Source organism: Tachyglossus aculeatus, chromosome 7 (assembly GCF_015852505.1).
Source record: "Tachyglossus aculeatus isolate mTacAcu1 chromosome 7, mTacAcu1.pri, whole genome shotgun sequence".
Classification (NCBI taxonomy): domain Eukaryota; kingdom Metazoa; phylum Chordata; class Mammalia; order Monotremata; family Tachyglossidae; genus Tachyglossus; species Tachyglossus aculeatus.
This window is the reverse complement of record NC_052072.1, coordinates 35,258,570-35,282,585: the sequence shown is the minus strand read 5'-3', so window position 1 is coordinate 35,282,585 and position 24,016 is coordinate 35,258,570. Positions and strand designations below refer to the sequence as shown.

General features: G+C 39.5%; 1 protein-coding gene across 7 annotated transcripts in view; it reads right to left on the bottom strand.

The window, feature by feature from the left end:
• DOCK10 (dedicator of cytokinesis 10) overlaps nt 1-24,016 on the bottom strand; it is a 247,672-nt gene that overhangs the window by 42,313 nt on the left and 181,343 nt on the right. For all 7 annotated transcript variants that reach the window (XM_038748917.1, XM_038748915.1, XM_038748916.1 and 4 more), the window contains exons 25-39: nt 23,213-23,282; nt 18,665-18,778; nt 17,033-17,104; nt 16,061-16,207; nt 15,187-15,270; nt 13,317-13,413; nt 12,515-12,559; nt 11,151-11,326; nt 10,907-11,023; nt 9,190-9,301; nt 8,309-8,430; nt 8,103-8,217; nt 7,949-8,015; nt 7,089-7,136; nt 4,382-4,483 (exon numbers count right to left, since the gene is read on the bottom strand). In XM_038748917.1, the coding sequence (XP_038604845.1) occupies nt 4,382-4,483; nt 7,089-7,136; nt 7,949-8,015; nt 8,103-8,217; nt 8,309-8,430; nt 9,190-9,301; nt 10,907-11,023; nt 11,151-11,326; nt 12,515-12,559; nt 13,317-13,413; nt 15,187-15,270; nt 16,061-16,207; nt 17,033-17,104; nt 18,665-18,778; nt 23,213-23,282 (1,488 nt within the window). The remainder of the gene's footprint in view (nt 1-4,381; nt 4,484-7,088; nt 7,137-7,948; nt 8,016-8,102; nt 8,218-8,308; nt 8,431-9,189; nt 9,302-10,906; nt 11,024-11,150; nt 11,327-12,514; nt 12,560-13,316; nt 13,414-15,186; nt 15,271-16,060; nt 16,208-17,032; nt 17,105-18,664; nt 18,779-23,212; nt 23,283-24,016) is intronic.

The window sequence follows — 24,016 nt, the reverse complement described above, 5'->3', positions numbered from 1 at the left end:
AGTGAAAATTTCACTCTTTGGAGAGGAAAACCCAGCTGAAAAACAAGTGAAATTTAAGGAGGTATTTTTCTACCTCTGAAATCAGTGGGAAGTATTTACTGAGGTCTAAACAGATTTGTAGAAAAACTAGTAAGAAAATATCAATCATTTAATCAATTGGTGGTATTTATTGAGAGCTTATTATGTGTAGAACACTATACTAAGCATTTGGGAGAATATAATGCCACTGAGTTAGTAGTCTTGTCCCCTGCTCACCAGGCACTTATAGTCTAGAGGGGGAAACAGACATTAAAATAAATCATGGATATGTACATAAGTACTGTGGAGTTAAGGGGGACATGACTAAGTGCTTAAAGGGTACAGATCCAAATTTATAGGTGAGACAGAAGGGAGAGAGAGTAGAAGAAATGAGAGCTTAGTCAGAGAAAGCCTCTTAGAAGTGATATGCTACTAATAATCATGCGGGAGAGTGGAGGTCTGTTGTATATGAAGGGAAAGGGAATTTTAGGCCAGAGGGAAGATGTCAACAGTGAGATAGACAAGATTGAGGTACAGTGAGTAGGTAGAAAGTGTGGATTAGGTTAGTAGGAAATACGGAGGCAAGGTAGGAGGTGGCAAGGTGATTGAGTGCTCCTGAGCCAACAGTAAGGAGTTTTTGATCTGAGTTTTCGAGTTTTTTGACACAGAGTTGGATACACAGCCACTGGAGGGTCTTAAAGAGTGGGGAGATGTGGATTGATTTTTTTTTTTAATGATCCAGGTAGCTGAGCGAAGTAAGGCTGCAATGAGGAGAGACAGGAGTCAGAGAGGTGAGTGAGGAGCCGGATGCAGTTGTCAAGGTGAGATATACAATTTGGATAGAGAGGAAAAGACAGATTTTAGTGTTACTGGGAAGGTAGAACTGACAGGATTTGGTGACACTGAATATGTTGGTTGAATGAGAGAGATGAGTTGAGGAAAATACCATGGTTATGGGCTTGTGAGACGGGGGGATAGTGGTGTTGCCTACAGGATGGGAAAGACAGTAGGAGGACAGGGTTTAAGTGGGAAGATGAAGAGTTATATTTTGGACATGTTATGTTTGAGGTGTCGGTGGATGCACAAGTCGAGATGCCCTGAAGGCAGGAGGAAATGTGATACTGCAGAGGATTTAGGTAAGGACTGGAGATGTGAATTTAGGAATCATCTGTGTAAAGATAGTAGGTGAATCCATGGGAGTGAATGAGTTCCCCAAGGGAGAGGGAACCCAGAACTGAGCCTTGGGGACTCCTACAGTTAGAGGATAAGAGCCTGCAAAGGAAAGCAAGAAGTCGAGGCTGGAGAGGTAGGAGGAAAACTAGGAGAGGAAGGTGCCAGTGAGGCCAAAGTTAGATAATGTTTCAAGGAAATGGGAGTGGTCCACAGTACTGAAGCAATGCAGAAGCAGCGTGGCTTAGTGGAAAGAGCATTGGCTTGGGAGTCAGAGGTCATGGGTTCTAATCCCAGCTCCACCACTTGTTAGCTGTGTGACTTTGGGCTAGTCACTTCACTTCTCTGGGCCTCAGTTACCTCATCTGTAAAACGGGGATGAAGACTGTGAGCCCCACGTGGGACAACCTGATTGCCTCGTATCTACCACAGCACTTAAAACAGTGCTTGGCACATAATAAGCGCTTAACGAATACCAACATTTTTTAATTTTTATTTTTATAGTGGATAGAGCACAGCCTGGGAGTCAGAAGGACCTGAGTTCTAATCCTGGCTTTGCCACATGTCTGCTGCATGGCCTTGGAGAAGTCACTTAACTTCTCTGTGCCTCAGTTACCTCATCTGTAAAAAATGAGGATTAAGAGTGTGAGCCCCATGAGGGACAGGGACTGTGTCTAACCTGATTAATTTGTAACTGCCCCAGTGCTTAGAACAGTGCTTGGCACACAGTATTCATTCATTCAATCGTATTTATTGAACGCTTACTGTGTGCAGAGCACTGTACTAAGCGCTTGGGAAGTACAAGTCGGCAACACACAGAGACTGTCTCTACACAACAACGGACTCACAGTCTAGAAGGGGGACACAGACAACAAAATAAACCTGATAGCCTTGTATCTACCCCAGAGCTTAGAACAGTGCATGGCACATAGTAAGTGCTTAACAAATATAATAATAATAATTATTATTATTAATATGGGGGGGATTAGTAGAGGTGGGTCCGGGCTTGGTTAGAGGAGACTCACTAAGCACCTAACAAGTACCATAATTATTATTATTATTGAGGGCAGCTGAGATTAGAAGAGTAAAGGCCACAAGAAGGTCACTGATGATCTTAGAAAGGACAGTTTCCATGAAGTGAAGGGAATGGAAGCTTGACTGCAGGGCTCAGGGATAGAATTGGAAGAGAGCAGGTGGAGGCAGCTAGGGTTGACTACTTGCTTAAGGAATTTGGAGGGAGATGAAGCGATAACTGGAGGGAGTGGAGGGTTTTTTTAGGAAAAGGGATAGATGAGAATTTTGAAAGCAGCGGGGAAGAAGCCACTGGGAAATGAACATTAGTGAATCCCCCTAAAACATGTAACATTCAATAGAAGTTGAGCTCATATGGGTATCCCCATCTGAATGGTGTCTTTACATTCCTATCTGAATCTGGGCCTCTACAGAAACTGAACTGTGGAGTTTTGGTTCAAAAATCAAGGTCATTAAAAGCCCAAGTTTTCAAGCAAAATGAATTCATCATGTGATTTCCAGAGGAAACGTTCCTATGGGAGTTAAACAACTCTTTTAGGAAGATGCATTTAGTACCTGGGTGAGCTAATTTACCAGATGGTATTGCTAGTACCCTCAAAGATTTAATTCACTTCCTAGAGGGCATGCTATTTGCCCTGACTCACCACATAATCAGACTTTATGTTAATAAAGGGAGACTGGGCTACAATGGCATAGAATAGAAACTCCCCTATTAAAATCTTTCCTGCTTTTCAACAGGGAAATCAATTTCACCCTTTAAAGTCATTAACATAGAGTTCACGTGGGTAGAGAGTGAAAGAATTTATTAATAGGCACTAAATTATGTATTGAAAATCATGAATTTTGAAGATACTTTCAATGGAATTGCTCTCAGAAGGAGCATTTAAAAAGTTAATTGGGTTTAAACAGTTTTTCTGTCCATCTTTGACAAACTGAAGATTGTGTGGGGGAGCGAGGGATAGGAGATGGATTTTAACTTGATAATTGGGTAGAGATCAGTAGAGAAAACTACCAAAAACATTTTAAAGGCAGAATCCAAGGAAAAATTTGACAAAAAGCAGTTTGATTCACTATTCTTTCCATTTCTTTTAAGCCAGATGGGCAGAAGTTCCATTTATGATTACATTTAGGTTAGAAAAAGGTTAATAACTGGGAGGAGTGAAGGGTCGCAACTGAAGACAGCTGGAGGCTGCTCTCCTGGCAGAATTCTCTGGTGCCACCATGCTGTTTCTATTAAGGGGAACCAAAACAATGGCCCATGACGCCTTTCATTTAAATGCCCCATGCCGGTTCCAGCTGTGAAAATGAGAAAAGTCTTTATTCTGGAGATGGAAAAAAGCCTGCTTCTGCTTCTCCTTTTCTCTTTGTTCTATCCATCTGCAAAGATAAAAGACTGATAATAGAGGGGCAGCTTACTTTTAGATCAGCCATTCCAAAAACAGTTTTGGAAGGAAAATATGGCACACGGAGACAGAATGTGGAATATGGAGAGGGAATGGAATGATGCAAGGTGAATGGCCTTGCTTTATGATTTAATTGCTCCAGGAGAGTGGCCCAATCATTCCCTTGGGATCAGCTCAAATTAGCAGTGGTCCAGGGTTATCCTCAGTCTGGGGGGCCCCAGGGAACCTGAGTTCTAGCTAACCCCCAGGAATTTGAGTTATTCTTCGTTGCTTTAAGTTGAGCTTAAAGACTCAAGTTCGGTCTGAGTAGAACATTCCTCTTTTCTCTTTCTCCTGCTCTCAATTCCCAGGCCCACTCCAGATTGGGCCCCATCCCCCAGCGTTCAGCCTTGGTCGTGTTGAGCGGTTAATTTAGGAAGCACATAACAAAATTCAAGCTGAACCATGTACATGAAGGAAATCTGACCTGTGGTCTTAGCCCTGCCTCAGACAAACAGTACAGTGTCTGCACACAGTAAGAGCTCAATAAGTATCACTGACTGGTAACAAGGTTGCTTCCTCAGATTGTCTTGGATAATTGCTTTAATGTGAATTCAGGCCAAATTTTTGCCGACAGATACGTTTAGCAAAGATTAGGACATTCTTAAGAATTTCTTCAGGCCTACTGTCTTAATAGCTTCAAATTCTGTACATATGAACATATGTTTAATTTATATTTTGTTTAAAATAAAATGTTCAACAAGCAGTTATATCATTACCATTGTGGCAGGAGACCTGTGGTCTGAAAGGAGGAATTGGACCCTTTAAGAGTTCCATTGTTCTGGGTAGCCTGAACAACTTTAAATGCAGCAGCAATTTTTCTGTGAAGAGAACATAAGTGTTAAAACATATTTGAACATCTGTAACTCCTGTCCAAGAAAAGTAGAAGCCCATCTGACGAACTATGAACTGAAACATAAATTGGCTAGTACAGTCAATTAATCAAAAGTTCTTGTTACCTGCACTCTGCAGGAAAGTGAAACTCTTGGTCTCTGGATTGGGGGAACGAACTGGGATTGGATTTCCTTCCCTAAGTACCAGTTCATTACTAGTTTCCTGGAGTGGGAGTGAGACCTGAGAATATGGAGAGTCAGACTCTAACTCCCTGACCAAGTGATGGGCTGGATTCTAGGTCCCTGTTTATTTGTATAAGAGTAATGTGAACATTGGCCTACTTCAGAGTTGGGTAAAGTGCTTTGAAAATGCCATAGTTTGCTCTTGCGCTCATCATCATCATCAATATTGAATAGAGTGTCATAGTTTGAAGACATGGAACTCAGAAAGACCAGTTTAGAGAGTTACTTCTCAAATGCAGTGAATTGTACTGTAGTCTTCACTCATGCATTTGATAGTTCACGGGCACACGTGATAATTCTCAAAAAACATTAGAATATAAACTTGAGGGCTTTTTTGGTCCCTCTGTGGGAGCATTTTGGATTCACATTCTGGTGCCTTTGTAATTAGATCCCCCTATTTCCTGGTATGGAGTTTGTTAAGAACACTAGTCCAGGTATGCTGGCTCATTGCTTTTTTGACAGACACATTCTGAGTCCCAGTGGAACTCGAGGAATATACTTGATTTTATTCCTTCTCTCCAATCCCACTCATATCTACAGACAAGGATCTGCTCCAGGTCTGAGTTCTGGTAACTTTTTCCCTAGGAAAAAAGCACTTACAGATCATGGTGTCATGCTAAGTGTGGTTGTCTTGGAGCACAGTAAACATGAATCTGGTATATGTTTATTACATTTCCAGGTAGTAATGAAGGAAGGGAGGATCAGTTGCTGCATTTATTTTGTCCCCAGAAATTTCCAATAAACAACGTTGCTGAAAATCAGCAATGGTGAGCAGCAGTGGTGACCCAGCCGTCTTAGTAAGGGCTGCTAAGTGCCACTACCATTACCCCAAAGTTTGTGGTGGCTTTGGAGGTTCTCAGAACTGCCCTTTGGGGAAGGTCTGGGGCTAAAATGGTCCTGTAGTCCCAATCTGAAATATAGCCATTTAGTAGTTCTGCTCTGGTCAGAGAGCATATCTACCAACTCTGTTATATTGTACTCTCCCAAGTACTTAGTATAGTGTTCTGCACACACATAGTGAGCACTCGGTAAATTTGATTGATTGTTCAGTCTCGGGCTCCATCACTATAATTTTGCAGGTTCAGAGAGGTAGGAATGGTTTAGATGGACTAATATTCTCAAAACCTTACTGGAAATGTAGGGTCTCCAGACAGCTCTGACCTGTACTTCAGATCTATCAAGGCTAGATAGAAGTCTATGTCTTCTCCAACTACTGGGTCCATGGGGCCACTGTGGGCCCAAACCAAATCCCTCCAATAGGACCCTTGCATTAGGAGAGGCGTACCCTGGACGTTAATGGTTATGAATCCATAATGCCACTAAACCACCTGGCCAGAATTTTGTTTGCAGATTTACTGGGATTAAAAAAAAAGAGAGGGAGGGAGAGAGAAGACCCTTTGGGTCAATCAATCAGAGATTTTTATTGAGTTCATTGTGTACAGAGCATTCTACTAAGTGCTTGAGAAACAGCATGACCTAGTGGATAGAGCACGGGACCGGGAGTTGGAAGGTCATGGGTTCTAATCCCATCCCTGCCACTTGTCTGCTGTGTGACCTTGGGCAAGTCACTTAACTTCTCTGGGACTCAGTTACCTAATCAGTAAAATGGGGATTGAGACTCTGAGCCCCATGGGGGACAGGGACTGTGTCCAACCCAAATTGCTTGTACCCACCCCGGCACTTAGTACAGTGCCTGGCACAAAGTAAGTGCTTAAGAAATACCACATTTATTACTATTGCAATAAAACAGAGTTGGTAGGCATGGTCCCTTCATTTAAGAACCTTGCAATCTAGTAGGAGAGACAGATATCAAACTAAACTTACAGATAGGAGAAGGGGCAGAATGTAGAGATATGAACATACACACTGTATGGGCTCGGAGTGAGGTGAGATTAAAGCACTTAAGGAGTATAGACCCAAGTACATAGGCCATACAGAAGGGAGGGCGATTAGTATGGAGAAAAGAATGTTTAGCCAGGGAAGGCCTCCTGGAGGAGATGTGATTTGAGTAGGCTTTGGAGATGGGGAGAGTGGAGGTCTATTAAAGATAAAGGGGGAGAGAGTTCCAGGCCTGAAAGATGATATGAGCAAGGGGTATGCTCATTTCAAAGGAGAAATGGATAACTGAACAATATTACCACATTTGGTTTTTTTCCTGTAAGAATATATTGAGGCTATTCCCCCCATAAACTGTAGAATCATTTAGAAATTAGAACACAAGATGGATTTTCTCAGGCAATTCAATCAGTAGCACTATTAAAATCTAACAGTTATTGGTGTATTTGAGAAAGTACAAAGATTAGGTTCAACAAAATATTCTGAATAAGGATTTACTGTTTCAAAGTATTACCTTATAATATTTCTTTTTCCTAAGTATCTGAAATTTTGAAGGCAAACACTGGAAGATAAAGAGACAAATCACAGCACACCGGTGAATGGTTTTTGCATTTGTGAAGCACGTAGCATCTTCTAAGCAATCCAGCCTGAATAGCTTTTATCTCTTTTCAGTAGAGCAGGAAGTTTAGGGGTTTCTATTTTTTTCAAACTGTTCCTCTGTTGTCTCACAGTTTCACCTGAACTATCTTCCTCCTTAAGCACCCTTTCCTCCTCTCCCATAACTGTCCCCTCGGTCCTTCTTAGATACATACCACTCTTACAGTCCTGCTCAGACACATACCATTTTTGCACTTCATTCACACATGTGGAAATACTTCCAAAAGCAGATAAGCAATAGCTGCAGTAGGTTACAAAAGAAAAATAGGTCCTGCCCGCATGACTCAGAGCCACACAGTGCTCCTTGAACTCTTTGATCCCCTACAGTTAACCAACTGCTGCTTCTCTCTGTTCCCACCAGAATTTTAATGCTCTGTCTTCGTTATTATCCACAGTGACCACAGCACCTCTATAACTTTGTAGTAGCCACAGAGGTTCACACACTTAACTTCTCCATGCTCAGTTTCCTCATCTGTAAAATGGGGATTCAATACTGGTTCTCCCTCTTACTAGACTGTGGGCCCCATTTGGGGCAAAGATTGTGTCCAGTCTACTTATCTTGTATCTGCCCCAGTGCTTAGTCCAATGGTCAGCACACAGTAAGCATTTAACAAATATTATTATTATTATTATTATAAAAATGAGACACCCAAGAGCTAGCTATTTCTCTGTGAAGAATTCTCTAAATCTCCGAAGAATAAAAGCCATTGTACATACTCTAAGATGCTGAAGAAATCTGAAATCTCTGAGCTCGGTGCTCTTTGCCAGTAGGAAATCAATGTTTCTGGAACCAAATTGAAAACAATATGAGCTAACTTGAAATTGGAAAATTATGCTTTTAGAATGCCTATTTTTATAGATAATTCTTTACCTTCAGAAATGGTCTTCATAATGTGAAGAAAACACATAAGGAGGCTCCTGGTTTCTGCTTGATCTAACTTGTCAAATCGAAGAGTTGATCCTATCAAAGACAAGGGCCTTGGAATCTGTTGAATAAAAGAAGAAACATTTATTGAGTAATAAGTGATGCGGTTGGACTCATAGCCATTGTTTGCAGGTATCCACAGTTGGATATACCTTTTCACAGTTGTCAGTTTTCTCGCTGCTTTTTTCACTGGCACTAGGGTTGGAGTCAAGGCTTGCTAAGGAAGCTCTGGAGTCCGCATGGTTCACTGTAGAAATAGCTATTGATGAAAAAGCTGGAAACAAAGGTCACAGTACACATACTAAGATGAAATGAATGGACTAAAAATAAAATAAAAAGGGGCAAAGCAAAAAGATGTAAATGGAGAAACTGGCAGCAAAATTTAGAACTGGAACCTTTTACGGATTCCAGCTTTGGTACTACAGACCTTCTACAATCTAAAATCTAACTAGCATCTTTCTATTATTCATGACCTAAACAAACTATAAAATTCTTCAAATAAAGCAAATAAAGATGTATTTCTATACTTTTAAAAAGTTGCTTTGGGGCAAAAATTAATTTCTTTTACTGAAATGATTCTCACCAAACTCACAGGGACTTTTAGATGAGATTTCAGCTTGACAATCATTACTGAAATAAAAAGAAAAGTAACAATGCTTTGGAAGTGTGAAGTAATTCTTAAAAGTGGGCTTTGAAGCTAGAGACATGTTACAATTAAAAGTCCATGTGCGATAAAAAGGAAACGAATAGACTCTCCACCAAAATAAGGAACTGATCCTGCCCAATTAGCCTTTCCAAATAAAAATGAAAAAGTGACCATATAGAAATGAATTTTTAATAGGAATATAAGCCACTAAATACTATCTAGATCTGTATAAAAAGGAAACTCTCCCTTTTGCAACGCCTCTTTAGAAACACTGCAACCTTTGTTTCCTGCTTTTTCCATAATGAATTATGAATTTATTTTTTAAAAAGCACAATGGAATGAAATGTAACTAAGTCTGATTATGTTTTGTCAGCATTTTCTAAGTACCTGCTATAGAATTCAAAACATCTTTAGAAAATGATGTATCCACTGAGTTTGCATGCTTCATAGCTGTCTGATTCTGAAATCCTCCATTGGTACTCAAATCATCTCTGGAGCCCTGCAATTCCAACAAAAGGAACTCTGAATTCAAATGCAATTAAGCTCATAAATGGCTTCTTGTAACGTTTATAAATGCAGAAACTCTGGCGACATATTGTTTACATAGTCACTGAAGAATTGGTTCATAGCGGTATTTCAGTGGGAGCGGCATGGTTGGTACAAATCCCATTCTCTCAACAATGGTTATATGATTTCCCTAGGCATAATTCTCTACCACAAATATGGGGCAATAATGACTGCAGACTTTGTCAGGGCTTTATGTAGCTTAGAAATGAACTCTTCACATAGTAGACATGCCAATCAAAAGAGGTTAAAATGGGAAATAACTTTTAGAAGTAGATGCCGTATGTGATGAGTTGTGCTAAAAATATTTTGCTTAATTTATTTTCATAAAATTACAAAACAATTACTGCAGTCAACTGCATGATTAGAGTCCGCTGTTGGGTCTCCCACAAATTCTGGGTTCTGCAGTTTAATACTGCTAATAATAATAATAGCAATAAATTTGTGGCATTTGTTAGGTGCATACTGTGTACCAAGCGCTGTACTAAATGCAGGAGTAGATACAAGGTAATCAGGTTGGACACAGTCCTTGTGCCACATAGGGCTCACAGTCTTAATCCCAGTTGACAGATGAGGTAACTGAGGCACAGAGAAGTTAAGTGATTTGCCCAAAGTCACACAGCAGACATATGGTGGAGCCAGGATTAGAACCCACGACCTCTGATTCCCAAGGCCGTCCTTTTTCCACTAATCCATGCTGAGGCCGGAGTGGTCATTATCCCCCGGGGCTTGAGGCGGTGGGCCTAGCAGAGGGCACCTCTCTGCCCCCCTGCCTCTCGTCCCAGGGTCGGGCCGATGTGAACCCCGCCACCCCCCGCTCCCCTCGTGCCCTCCGACCCTGTGTGCCCGCATCTCCAAACCAGAAATCCAAACTCTGTCCACCCTCCGAGCCCTTGGACTGTGAACCCCATGTGGGACCTCATCATCTTGTCTCTACTGCAGCGCACTATTGCATTGTACTCTTCCAAACACTTAGTACAGAGCTCTGCACACAGCAAGCACTCAATAATTACAATTGAATGAATGAATGAAATGAAATTGGAGAAATGTGCATCATTAAGAAGCACAGTACGGTGCTTTCTCTGCATACAGTAAATGCTTAATAAATACGATTGATTTTTGTATTGAAGTAACAGACTGGTATTTTTTTTTTCAGACCAGCATTGCTTTTGCTTTCTGCAGATATGGCCAGTGATTTTTGCTCTCAGTTAAAAAACAAAACAACAACAAACCTCCCCCCAACCCCCAGCCAAAATCCGAGTCACAGAGCTTTTTGCCACATTCAGGAGGATAAAAATAACTTTTAATGGAAGGCAAAATACCTGTTCCAGATCACCGGGAATTCCAAATTAACAAGGAATTTGAAAAATTCCACTATTATCTAAATCAACCAAGTGATAATCTTTAAATTTATGATGTGAAATGTTTGGAGTGTTGGGTAGACTCTACTTCGTTTAATCAAGTGCAAGCAAAATTATTGTATGGCAGGATTATCAGAGGCAAAATTATTAAAACCGTTTTAAGCATGATATGAGATTACCTGATTAGACGTATTCACTGTGAAAGGAAATAGGTCCTTCATGTAAATTCTTGGCATGTTATCCAGAATTATGCCATAGACAGGCATATACAAGGTAGCTATTTGTGCCTGTTTTTCCTGGATTTAAAAAAAAATATCAATGTGAATCATGGTTTTACAGTCATTTATTCTTTAAAAATCTATGAGGAAGTAGAGAAGGAAGTGCTCAGTAAATATGATTCAATGAATGAAATGAATTCCTTACTGTTTCTGAATACCGATCATCGCATGAATGCTTGGCCATTAGGTTTTTAAGAACAGCTAAAGCTAAATGTCTGATATCCTGGTCTTCCTGAAGGGCAAAGCCAATCTCGCGGAGCAGTATTCCAATCAGGAAGTGTTTACGGCAAAATTCATTTGTGACTGTATATTCAGGCATATCTGATAAAAAAAAGAACTCATTTTACATTGAGAAGCAACCCACCCCCAACAACACTTACACTCCTATCCATGTGTAATTTACTTTAATGTCTTTCTCCCCCTCTAGTCTGTAAACTCCTTGTGAGCAGGGGTGCAATCTACCCACTACTGTACTGTATTCTCCCAAGTGCTTGATCAGTGCAACTGGCTGGTGGGTCCCACAGAAAGAGAGTCTCTGTTCCCATTGAGATTGGAAAAGAAAAATAATACAGGTATAGGGAGAGTCATTTCCTTCCACCTGCAATTTTCGGGGTAGGAGGGGTGGTCACAAATTCTGAACCAACTAGGAAAGAACAGAGCTCAGTGAAATCAATTTTCCTTTAACTTTCAAGAGGTGTTAATTGAATTTGGCACCTTTTTTTTAACAGTACTTGCTAAGTGCTTGTTATGCACCAGATACTGTACTAAGCACTGGAGTGGATATAAAATAATCAGATTGGACACAGTCCATGTCCAACATAGGGCTCACCCTAACCCACTTAACAGATGAGGTAACTGAAGCACAGAGAAGTTAAATGACTTGTCAAGGCCACACAACAGGCAAGTGGCTGAGCCAGGATTAGGACCCTGGCCCATGAATTTTCCTCTAAGCCATGCTGCTTCTCTGGATTTTAAATTTGGTACTCTGGATCCCAATAAAAGTTGCATAAAGATGGATTCAATAAATTGGTGACTTTATTGTGTGTCAATTGTTTCATTCCATTTTATTGGATAGAATGCCCATGTTAAAAATCAATACTTTCGAAAGGATTGCACAACACGGAACCTGTAAATATACGGAGCAAACAAAAGTAACTGTCAAGTGCATAGAACTACTCAGTTGCCCAGATTTTAACTGAACACTCCAAGAATATGTCAAAAGTTCAGTGAATTTAAAAGTTGCAAATACTGGTTGGCTGGAGAATAAAGTTAAGACAAAGTTACCTTTTGAAGGACAAGTATTGTTTCTCTTGGAAAAACATTTGATGACAAAATAAGTAACGACTGATGATAAGACATGGATTTTTACAGTAATAATAGATTAAGGGGCAGAGAATATTTCTGATCAGATTATTGTGTATCTATTCCAGTGCTTAGTGCAGTGCTTGACATGTAATCAACACTTAATCAATATCATAACAACCCATTCTGAAATTCATTGCTACTTACCCGATGCGTGCCACTCTTGTGTTGATTCTGAAGGTGTCAGAGGGTCTTGTTTTAGGGTAAAATAAAGAAATAAATAATTAACACACATTTCATTTTGGACCTTAACCACAAGTGACAATGAATGTCTTAAATGCTAACTAATAATGGAATAAGCTAAAGAATATAATTTTTGTAGCTTTTATATGTTAATTTTCTTATTCAATTAGTCACTGTTTTCAGAAGCAACACTTTGAAGAACATTTACATAAATAATTTTATTTTTGAAAGGTTATAATAATTTAGCATTCACTGATGTTCACAGATTAAATCCTTCTTTATCTATCTTCAACTCTTACATATGCAGTTCAGATGAGCCCGTTATTGGGTAGGGACCGTCTCTATATGTTGCCGACTGTACTTCCCAAGCGCTTAGCACAGTGCTCTGCACAGAGTAAGCACTCAATAAATACGATTGAATGAATGCAGATAGACCATCAATTTTATAAAACAAAAGGAAAGTCATCCTAAAAAGAGATTAAATCAAATCTAACCAATTTTGCATTGCAATAGTCCACTTTATTTCTGTTGTTGGCCTTTGTGAAACAAAATACAAATTAGGAACCATCTGAAATATGGGAGAACTGTGAATCTATGCTCCTGGAAAATGATTCAGTATCACTTCCTCATTGCATTCCTGGAATTTAGTCAGTGTCTTTTATATCATGTTTGAGTGTCATTCCTGTGAATAAAGTGTAACTGTGATGATGGATGAAATCTTTGACCAGTTTCCTGGAGTTTATGAAAATAAGAAGACTTTGATTACCTGGAATGTTTGCTGAATGGATAGGGAGACACAGTGGAATAAAATGTTCATGATAGCATATTTCTTGAAGAAAATCAAATTTGTACTGGCACAGGATCTGAAACAGAACCAGTCTCAATGATTATGAATTTTTCACCCAAAAACTAAATGAAGTCGCATTATGATTTCCCACAGATAATTATAATAGGTTTAGCCTGAACACAGTCAAGTTAATCTGGTTTGCAATAAAGCTTGCTTAGAAGAGGGTTAGTACAGTTAGTTTCCACCAAAACCTCAAGAAAGAGTTAGGATCAAATTTTTTGAATTAGGACTAAATAATTTGGCCTAAAATTTCCAGGAAACCTGAGTGATCCAACTTGGTCTCATGGAAAACATTATCCTGGGAGTCAGAGGAACTGGGTTCTAATTCCGGCTCCACCATTTGTCTCCTGCGTGACCTTAGACAAGTCATTTCACTTCTCTGTGCCTCAGTTACTTCATCTGTAAAATGGGGATTTAGACTGTGACTCACATGCAGGCCTGTGTAGCCTGAGTAGCTTGTATCTACCCCAGAATTTAGTAGAGTAGAGTCACTTGATGAATACTATTAAAAAAAATAAAATGGTTCATGGTATAAAACTCATAGAAGACAGTCTTGATAGCCCCTTCTGGAAAATAGCACCTTTTCTCTGTTCTTTCGTTTAATTCTGTAGAGTGGGAGTACAGTACTTCCCTCAAGCATCTCAAGCCCAGATTAGATTACATAGATGATAATTCAAATGAGAAATATTTGCTAGTGAGAAATAATTTGGGACCTTTGGCTATTCATGGCAAATATGTCACCACACACCCCATATCCCACGTATATACTCGACTTCATAGTTCTTAAATTTATTATCCAGTCATCCTGTAGTTTCCAAATTTAATTTTATATTTGAAATCTCTTTCTTCAAGACCACAAACAGGCACCCGCTGCCAGCATGTCGTGTTTCTTAACTTCTTTAGTTATGGGATAATATGGAAATACCACTATGTGCATACAGAATTCAGGCCCACTTAATTATTTTCAAAATGAGGTTTCCCAAAGGAGTATCAAAATCAGGAATTTGGATCAATGTCAACAATATCTGATTTAATATGTTTTATTTTCTATGTTATTTCAGCTCAATTAGGACAGATGATCTGGTTCCTACTTAGCTTGCTTTTGAAAAGTCAAAATATTTTAAAGGAAACTTTTGAAGTCAATTCAGTTGAAGATAAAGACCTTTCTGCTATTACCAATTCAGAAGGATCCACATATAATGATACTGTCTCTTGTGTGTTTGTCTTCATTATACATCTGCTTTTACTATTGAAGCTATTTAGCCAGGATTAAATCTTGTAACAAAATTCAGTTTGGGTAGATGAAAGATGTGTGTATAGAATCACAGAGCTGGAATAAACCTCAAAATATTATATTCCTTGTCCCCCTGCTGCTTCTGCAGATGGAGGAATAGCTAAAATATATGGGGCTGATCATGGTTTCTATTATTTTTAAAGATACAGAATTGAGAGAAGTTTCATTAAATCAGTTGCTAACACTTTGAAAGATGGGAATGAATTTCAAACAGACCTTGAAAAATTATGCAAAATCGCAGAATTAGGAGGAAAAAAACCTCCTCCATTAAGAGTACAAATCGGTATGTCAGAAAACAGGCTAGGCCTGAAGGTAGTAATTACAAGCTGAGTGTTCATTACCAATTAAATGCTCTTAGTAAAAATGTCCAGTATAACCCAATATTGGGCTTCTGTGCTTACCTAGCCTTTCTTCAATCTGTAATCAGTTTTGAGTTATGCTTAATTTTGCCAAAATTATTTTTAAGTTAAATAACATTCCAAATAGAATTCTTACCTTTGGATCACTTGGAGAAAACATACTTATGTAACTGTTGATCATCTTAAATACAAATCCTCGGTCCATAAATGTAAAGCAGTGCTAAAAAATAATGGAATTTTGATATATTTACATAAAAAAATAATTGAAAATATTAAAAGCTTGCACATTACACTACCAAAGGAATTCTTAAGAATCCTTGAGAAGCAGCATGGCTCAGTGGAAAGAACACGAGTTTAGGAGTCAGAGGTCTTGGGTTATAATCCCACCTCTGTCACTTGCCATCTGTGTGACTTTGGGCAAGTCACTCAACTTCTCTGTGCCTCGGATACCTCATCTGTATAATGGGGATTAAGAGTGTGAGTCCCACGTGGGACAACCTCATTACCTTGCATCTCCCCTTGGCCTTTAGAACAGTGCTTGTCACTTAGTAAGCGCTTAACAAATACCAAGATTTTTATTATTATTAATCAAGTTCATTTATACATGCCTAAAACAGTCTAATTTGTTGTTTAGTAACATTGAACCAATTACATAAATAGGAGCCAAGTCTGACAGATCTGACACTAGAGAAGAAAAGTCAATAACCCAAGAGGAGAATGATGTCAAATCATAGTTTAGCCACAGGCTAAAATGGATAAGGCTTTATCGTTTTTTTAAGTCACTCTGAGAAGTCAGTGTGCTTGAGCAGCAATGCCACTGTCACTAGCACTGAAATCCCAAATCTTCTGTGAGACCTAAAATCAAGAAAACAGTGTGACTAAAGAGCAAAATATTTTACATTTCCAACATAATAGTAGCTTTGAGATTCAATCAGAATCTGAGATTTTTAGGGTTTGGGTTATCTTTAGTCTCCAACCCCCATCACAGTCACAAAGAGAAAGCATTTTACCTTTAGGAATCTGGCAACACTATGGTTTGCTCTTTTTGTTTCTTCAAGGGCGTCTTTGTATTTCCAAATCACATGGTCGGACAGAACCATCACAAGGGTGTCCAATTCATGTTGGCATGATTCAGGAAACCTTTGAGTCCGAGGGAGCTAAAGAAATAATGGATTATTTCTGCACAATATTGCATACGGGTCACAAAGCCTGTAACTCTATTTCACTTGTTGAATTACTTTTACTGGGCAATTAGAAATAAAGAGCTATAGAAATGACATGGAAGCTTTCTTAACAGGTCAAGTTTCCATGACCGTAACTTTTTGGATTTCAAAGCACTCACTACAGGAATGAATGAACATATTCCCATTATTTAAAATGGCCTTGCAGGTAGATTCAAAGCACTTTTAACCTAATATTAAGCTTTTTCCACCTACAAATTCTTCACTGGTGCCAACTGTACTAAGGTTTTTCCTGTTTTTCAGTTTTACCATTGTTGTTCCTCTGATTCAAGTATTGGCCCAAAGAAAATCCCTGATTTTTCTTACAAACACTAATTCCAATTAAAAATGAGAAGAAATCCATTACAAAAGGAGAGGCAAATTTTATTGTTTTCTGTTTGGTTCCTTTTTGTGGTCTCATTCTAGCTTCTCAGGCTGTTCTAGTGGACTATGGAACTGGGGTATCTTTTGAGGCCTATCCTCTAATTCATTCATTCATTCAATTGTATTTACTGAGTGCTTACTGTGTGCAGAGCACTGTACTAAGCGCTTGGGAAGTACAAGTTGGCAGCATATAGAGACGGTCCCTACCCAACAACGGGCTCACAGTCTAGAAGGGGGAGACAGACAACAAAACAAAACACGTGGACAGGTGTCAAGTTGTCAGAACAAATAGAATTAAAGCTAAATGCACATCATTAACAAAATAAATAGAATAGTAAATATGTACACTAAAATTATATCACCTCTGGATTACCTTACCTCTACTTTATTGGTCTCGACCAAGTGCTGGGCCATTGACTTTATGATAATTGCAAAGAAGAACGAAGAATGCTGTCGGAAAAGAGAGAAGATAAAATCTCATCATCGTATCATGTAAGGAGATAAGAGGACTTTTGTGCTCTGCCACTGGACTTTTTATGGTTTTTTTTTTAGCACTGACTATATGCTAGGTACTGCACTAAATGCTGGGTTACATACAAGCTAATCAGGTTGGACATAGTCCAGATCCCACATATGGGTCACAGTCTTAGTCCCCATTTTACAGATGAGGTAACAGTCACAGAAAAGTTAAATGTCTTGTCCAAGGTCACAGAGAAGAAAAGTGGCAAAACTGGGATTGGAACCCAGATCCTTTGACTTCCAAGCCCATGCTCTTTCTACTAGGCTACACTGCTTCCCGCTACTGACCTACTCAATGAACCTGGGATTAAGACTTCTAAAGTCAAAAGATGGAATTAATTGCCGCCTCTATATTAGTAGAGCTCTAAGAATCAAAACAAAACCACCACAATGGATTTTTTAGTTCCTTCTTGCCTTTCTCATTAGAGAAACACTACCAACCTTGAAATTCAGTAAGACCTTGAATAACAAAGGCTCTTTGTCTTACATCTCAATTTGAATGCTTTCCATGTTCATTATTAAAATTATTTTTCCTTTCTAATGATACAAATTCTTTATTCCTAAAGAAACATATCTTGAAAATACAGGAATATTATAACTTTTTTATGACATATTTGTTCCTCAGCCTGTCACCTAAGCATTTTTACAATATGATCAAACCTCATTCATCTCCAAAATATTTGGGTAGGGTTTGCAATATGAATTATCTATATTATATCAACTTTACAAGTAGAGAAATGGAGTTAGAAAATTAGAGTGATTTTCCCAAGGCCACAAGGAGAGTAAAAAAGAACTATGAAAACTCTGTCACTTAGTCACTCAGCCTAGTGCAGGTCAGTATCCTCAGTTTTGCCACAGTGTATGGTTTTGCTCTGCATTTTGGCTTTCAGGTAGTTAAGGAACTTTCTTCTGGTAATGCAAGCCTATTTTGATATGGTTCAATATAGGGATGGAGGAAATAGTTATACACCTGCAGCTGGCTACAGCATGAGTTTTCCCTTACCATGGGTATTTTGCAAGAACCCAAAATCTGCAATAAAGGACAACCAGGCACAAATCTTTGGCTTGAGTCTCAGAGTGTGTCCAAGGAAAGGCACTTGCAAACTGATACAATGTTCCTCAGTATTACAAGGCCCGTGCTCTTATCCACTAGGCTATGCTGCTTCTCAGGTCATTAACCTCTTCTAGGTCACTGACTTCAAAAATTTGAAATACATGACAGGTAAAATAAGGAATATAAAAATACTGAGAATAAATCCAATCAAAATTGAGGTTGAGCCTCAGTGAATATGTGCTAGCCTAGTAGTTGTCCCAATGCTGATGTAAAATCCAAGAGGATAAACCCAATGGAAAACAATGGAAAGACTTAATTATCTGACACCACATGAAACTGGATAGTGTTATTAGGTTATGATAAGTTTTGCCATAAAGGGTTGGGAAACAAATTTGGGCATAGTAGACAAAGTATTTTTCTACAATCCAACAGTTTACCTTCAAAACATGCTTCACTGTTGTCGAGTCATTAGATTTCAGAAGTCCAGTCATATTCTTGGCCAGTTCCTCATGGACAGTTCTTTCATTGTATGACCTGGTCTTGAACACAAACTGGAGAAGCCCCAGAAAGTGAATACAATAAGAAATATGTTTGAGAAATATCAAGAAGAGCGTGCGATGCATTGATTGCCTGTGTTTTTAAAATTACGTGCTGCTTGCTTTTCCTTGTCAAAACCTTCTTGGCACCCTCAGATCCCCTGGGAATTCCCAGTCCTCCAGTCATAAAGGTGTAACAAACTTCTTTCTATTTATCACTTGGAACAGGGACATGAGTAATCAGGGCCTTGCTCTCCTAAAGTCTCCTCCAGACTGCTTCTCACAGACAAGAAAGAGACGGAAGTGAGAGACAGAGACAGAATGATTAAGAAGGTACAGGAAACATGGAGGGTTTTCACCCACCTACTCAGGGCCACCTTTTCCCCTGCTCCTTTCTTCCACCGGTAACAGATGACTTGGTGGCAACTCTTCATCCTGAAAGGGGTAGAGCACCCACTCAAATGGCCAACTGGGAAATGAGATTCCCTTCAAAGACCAGCAGGGTATGCTCCGCCTCGACCTGGCATAATTCCAGGATTGGAAATTCTGAATCGAGATCTCGTGAACCTTTACCACTTTTATCACATGATATCAGCTTGGCTGTTATCATCATCATCTGCAACTGGATGCTAATCATGGTATATTAATTGCTATAAAAAGCTAAGAATTTAAGGGCAACAGTCTAGAATTATTCCTCAAAGTCATATCTTTCAATACACTTGTTGTTAATACAACTTTGTGTGCTGCTTCAAGCTCAAGAAAGTTTTCAAAATTCAGGTTCAATTTTGAGCCAAGAGAACCTCAGCTTTATTCTGACCCCAAAAGCACAGTTGGACTTCAATCACAGGAGAACTTGTAATATGAATGTTTCCCCATGGGGACTTTTGTCCAATAAATACTTCTGATGCAGCTGGGCACTTTTAGACTTGTTACAGAGGAGGATGGAAAGGTTCATAGGGTCATGAAGTAATCTCTGTTTTCCCACATAATTTCATTTCTACAGGGTACCCAGCATTGACTTCTTCCCCATGTACCATTCCTGGGCCCAAGTTCATATTAATCAGTTCTGAAATGTAAAGTGGCAGGTTATTCTCTGGCTTCCGCCTAGAATATGATTCTAGTTAGGACTGATACATCATTTCAATCCACACTATTCTACAGTCCACTCATCTTTAAGTTTCATAGGGTTCATTTTTCACACATGACCCTGAAAAAGTCCCACGACACATTTGGGCATTTTGAATGGTGGATGGAGTGACTCAGTGGCATTTAGCTTCACTGAACTTTAAATGGTGGTTAGTGCATTTTTGTATAATTGTAAAAATACATTTATTTATTTTGTCATGTAGCCAATAAGCACTTCACAGAAATGATCTCAGTTATCTTCAGAATATCCTTGTGCAGTAGGTCGAGATAAGAATTATGGTCTTGTATAAATTGTCAGACCCTAAAAGAACAGGACTCACGTTTAATTCCTACCTATGTAGCCTTTGCCAGGGCTTAGTATGGTGTTCGGCCCAGAGTAAGTTCTTTAAAAATACCATTATTAAAACTTATAATTTTATTTTTTGGAATGTGTAAAATGGTTCCCCAGATCTTACAGGGGCAATGCACTGGCTGAGGCAGGACTAGAATGCAGCTCTCAAGACTGTTAGGTTAGTCCTCCTTCCACTCTCCTACTACCATTAACTTGCCTGACTAATTCAGTAAAGTGGCCAGATGTCCCAAGTTTAGGTGGGGCAGTTTTAAATGTCAAGGATCTGACCCATCTCCAACTTGAAATCTTTTGGGAATGAATTTGCCCTAAAAAACCTCAAGAAATGGGAGGGATGACATTGAGTGGGTAAATGGCACTTCTGAGCTTGTAATGGTCAGGGATTGTCTCTGTTTCTGTGTTGTACTTTCCCAAGCACATAGTACAGTGTTTTGCACACAGTAAACGTCAATAAATACGACTGAATGAATGAATGAATGAATGAATGAACATCACTATGAATTGCCCTACCCACACTGGCAGGGAAAGGACTGAGGGAAAGACAAGCAAGGGTGAATGTGGATGTCCTGAAAGCTGCAGGTCCACAGATCATGGGCCCCCAGTCACTGTGATTCCCCCCTGCCCCCATAAGGCCCATATTTGGGGACCTGGATCTGGGAAGATGGCAGCAGCCATAAGAGCCCCAAAATTACAGGCCTGAAGGAGACCCAGTTCACTCACTATGATCCAGAGCCACTGTTGCCACAACCTGGGCAGAAGGAGTGAAGTTTGCCACAGATAAACCACACCCCACTCAGGGCTCCATTTCCTCCAGGACAGTCATGGAGCAAACGGGAATTTCGCCCATTGTCCCACTACCTCTCCCTATTATCCTATTTCCTCTTTACCACACTTCCTTTCTCTTCCCTTTACTCCTCACCCCTTCTTCTCTCCTTTATCATCCTACCCTCATTCCTTTTGCCTGTCTCTATTGGCCTTTTTTCTCACTCTCCTTTTATCCCTTTTCCTAGTTCTCTTTTTGTTCTTCCTTCCTCTCTCCTATTTTCTCCCTTTTCCTCTCACTCTTTAGCCCCTGCCCATCTCTTACTGGTTTTTCCTCCTCTCCCCATCCTTTCTTTGGTCCCACTCCCTCCCACTTGAGGTGTCCAGTTTTCTGGTTACCTTAGTTTCAGACATCTTGAAAAGCAGTTGTATTATCTGTGTGTGTGTGTGTGTGTGTGTGTGTGTATGTATAAGCACATGTATGCTATATTTATATAGGCAATTTCATATTGGTGATTTCATAGTTTCAGCTATTAAAACTTTTCCAAGTCTCCTGAGATTCGAAAAAGACTGTGTCAGACAGACACATCCCAGGATTTGATGGTAAAAGGTGGACAAAGAGTATATTCGCCACCTCCTTTTCTCTTGCCCATCAAAAATAAGATATCAGATTAAAAGGCCAGCAAGCTATTTTCTGTTTCAAGCCCCAAATAAGGACTATTATCCTTGGAGCTCATAAAACAACTACACAGCCATAACATATGGTTCACATTTTTGGTGAGCTCCATATTTATTTCTTCTTTCACTAAGCATGGAGAGAAAAAAAAGGATCGTAGGCATATGAAGAGGAATGTGTGTGTGTTTGTGTGTGTGTGTACGTTGGTGTGTTTGCTCATAGAGAAGGAGTGGATGAAGAGATGAGTTTCTACTTCCTGTACTTAGTAGTTACAGCTATATTGTTTCTCTCATGTTCCGTTTTGTTAAAAAGGCAACCTAGAGCAAAAGTGAATCTGTTAGTTGCTGAAAGTTCTACCGCAACAGATTCTAACATTTCAAAACCAGAGCATGGGATTTGGCCATTTTCTTTTGTCTTTTCTGGCACTGAAATGTCAAGTTGCATGCCCTAGGAAATATGCAGAAAGGAAACAAATGAGAGAGCATGCTTCTAGATCTGCCTGGGGCTGAAATGTCTGGCTGTTCCCCTGATATTGAAAACACCCAAAAGACTCCTTTGAGAGACGGCTTTTCAGTAGTCATGTTCTCTTTGTCCACCCCTCATGGGCATCTCTGAAATGCTCTAGACTGTAAGCTCCTTAAGGGCAGGGAACATGTCTGTTAACTCTCTTCTATTGAACCTTCCCAAGTGTTTAGTACAGAACTCGGCACAAATAAGCGCTCAATAAATACTATTGATTGATTCATTAACTGTCCTACTGGTGTCAAAGGGAGAAGAAGATGCACGGGGTATAGAAAGAGATAGGAAATCTACAAATCAGGTAGTTTGCGGCAGAAAATCTACTCAAACGTTTCTCTGACTTCCTGATGGCCCAGCCTGTACAGGATGTGGTTTCATTACATGCAGAGATCAGTTTCATTGGAACTCTGATGTTGCAAACATCATAGCAAGTTCACTGACATTGAGACATACAACTGGGCAATGAGCTATGAGGGCCCTGAATGAAAAGTTGAAAGAGGACCTGGAAAAGCAGTGCATAGTAATGAATGGGCAAGTGATTCATGCCAGAAGATAAAGTTCTTAACATACCAGAAGGAGGTACAAATACAGAGTAACTTGGAAAATGAAAATATGCCTGAGAAAACAATAAGAGCAGCTAAGAAAACCTTACAGAAGAAACATACAGAATTCAGCAAATAAAAGGAAATCCAGGAAAATTCCAAGGCAAGAAATCTTAAACTGAAATATCAACTGTTTCTAATGCTAGGGAAAGAACTCTCTATCTCACACACACCTATATGTATGTAAAATCTATAGAATTAATTTAGCCAAGTCACTTCATAGGTATGAATTCCCAATTCCCAATAATTAAAGTGACTGTTCTGAAAAATACCACTTGGGGGTGCATTACTGTTTTAAAGGAGGAAACCAAACACAAGGACCAGAGACAAGAAAAGAAAAAAAAAAATTTGCAGGGTAAGAGTACATTATCAAACAGCAAATAGGTATTTCATACCTTTATGTAGGACTGGACACAGTGGTCTAGCTGTTCTTCATGGCACTTAGACACAATAAAACTCAGAACCCTGCAAAGGAAAACTTATTTAATCCTTTTGCTGGATTAAGCAGGGAAACATCACTCTTCCACATTCAGGAACTCGTTTTAATCCTTCAGGGTCCAAATAAAAACACATATATTAAGCATATAGGGGAAGCAGCATGGCCTAGTGAAAAGAGCATGGGTCTGGTATTCAGAGGACCTGGGTTTTAATCCCAGCTCTGTCACTTTCCTGCTGTGTGACCTTGGGCAATTCACTTAACTTTTCTGTTCCTCAGTTTCCTCAACTGTAAAATGGGGATTCAAGTCATCATCATCATCATCATCAATCGTATTTATTGAGCGCTTACTGTGTGCAGAGCACTGTACTAAGCACTTGGGAAGTACAAATTGGCAACATATAGAGACAGTCCCTGCCCAACAGTGGGCTCACAGTCTAAAAGGGGGAGACAAGTCCTGTTCTTCCTCCTACTAAGATTGTGAAACCCATGGGGAATAGGGATTGTGTACAACCTGATTAACTTGTATCTACCCCATAATTTAGAAGAGTGTTTGACACATAGTAAGTGCTTAATGTAATAATGGTAGTATTGTTAATAATAAAATACAGTGATCAGGAGACAAGGAATCTTATCTGCGATGTAAAGGAGTTGAGGTTGTGCGACTTGTGATTCCCTTTTTCTGAACCTGGAATGGGGTGAGAAAATGGGGCCCAGATATCCTTTCCTTCCCTGCAACCCTGACGTTCGGGCTTCAAATAGT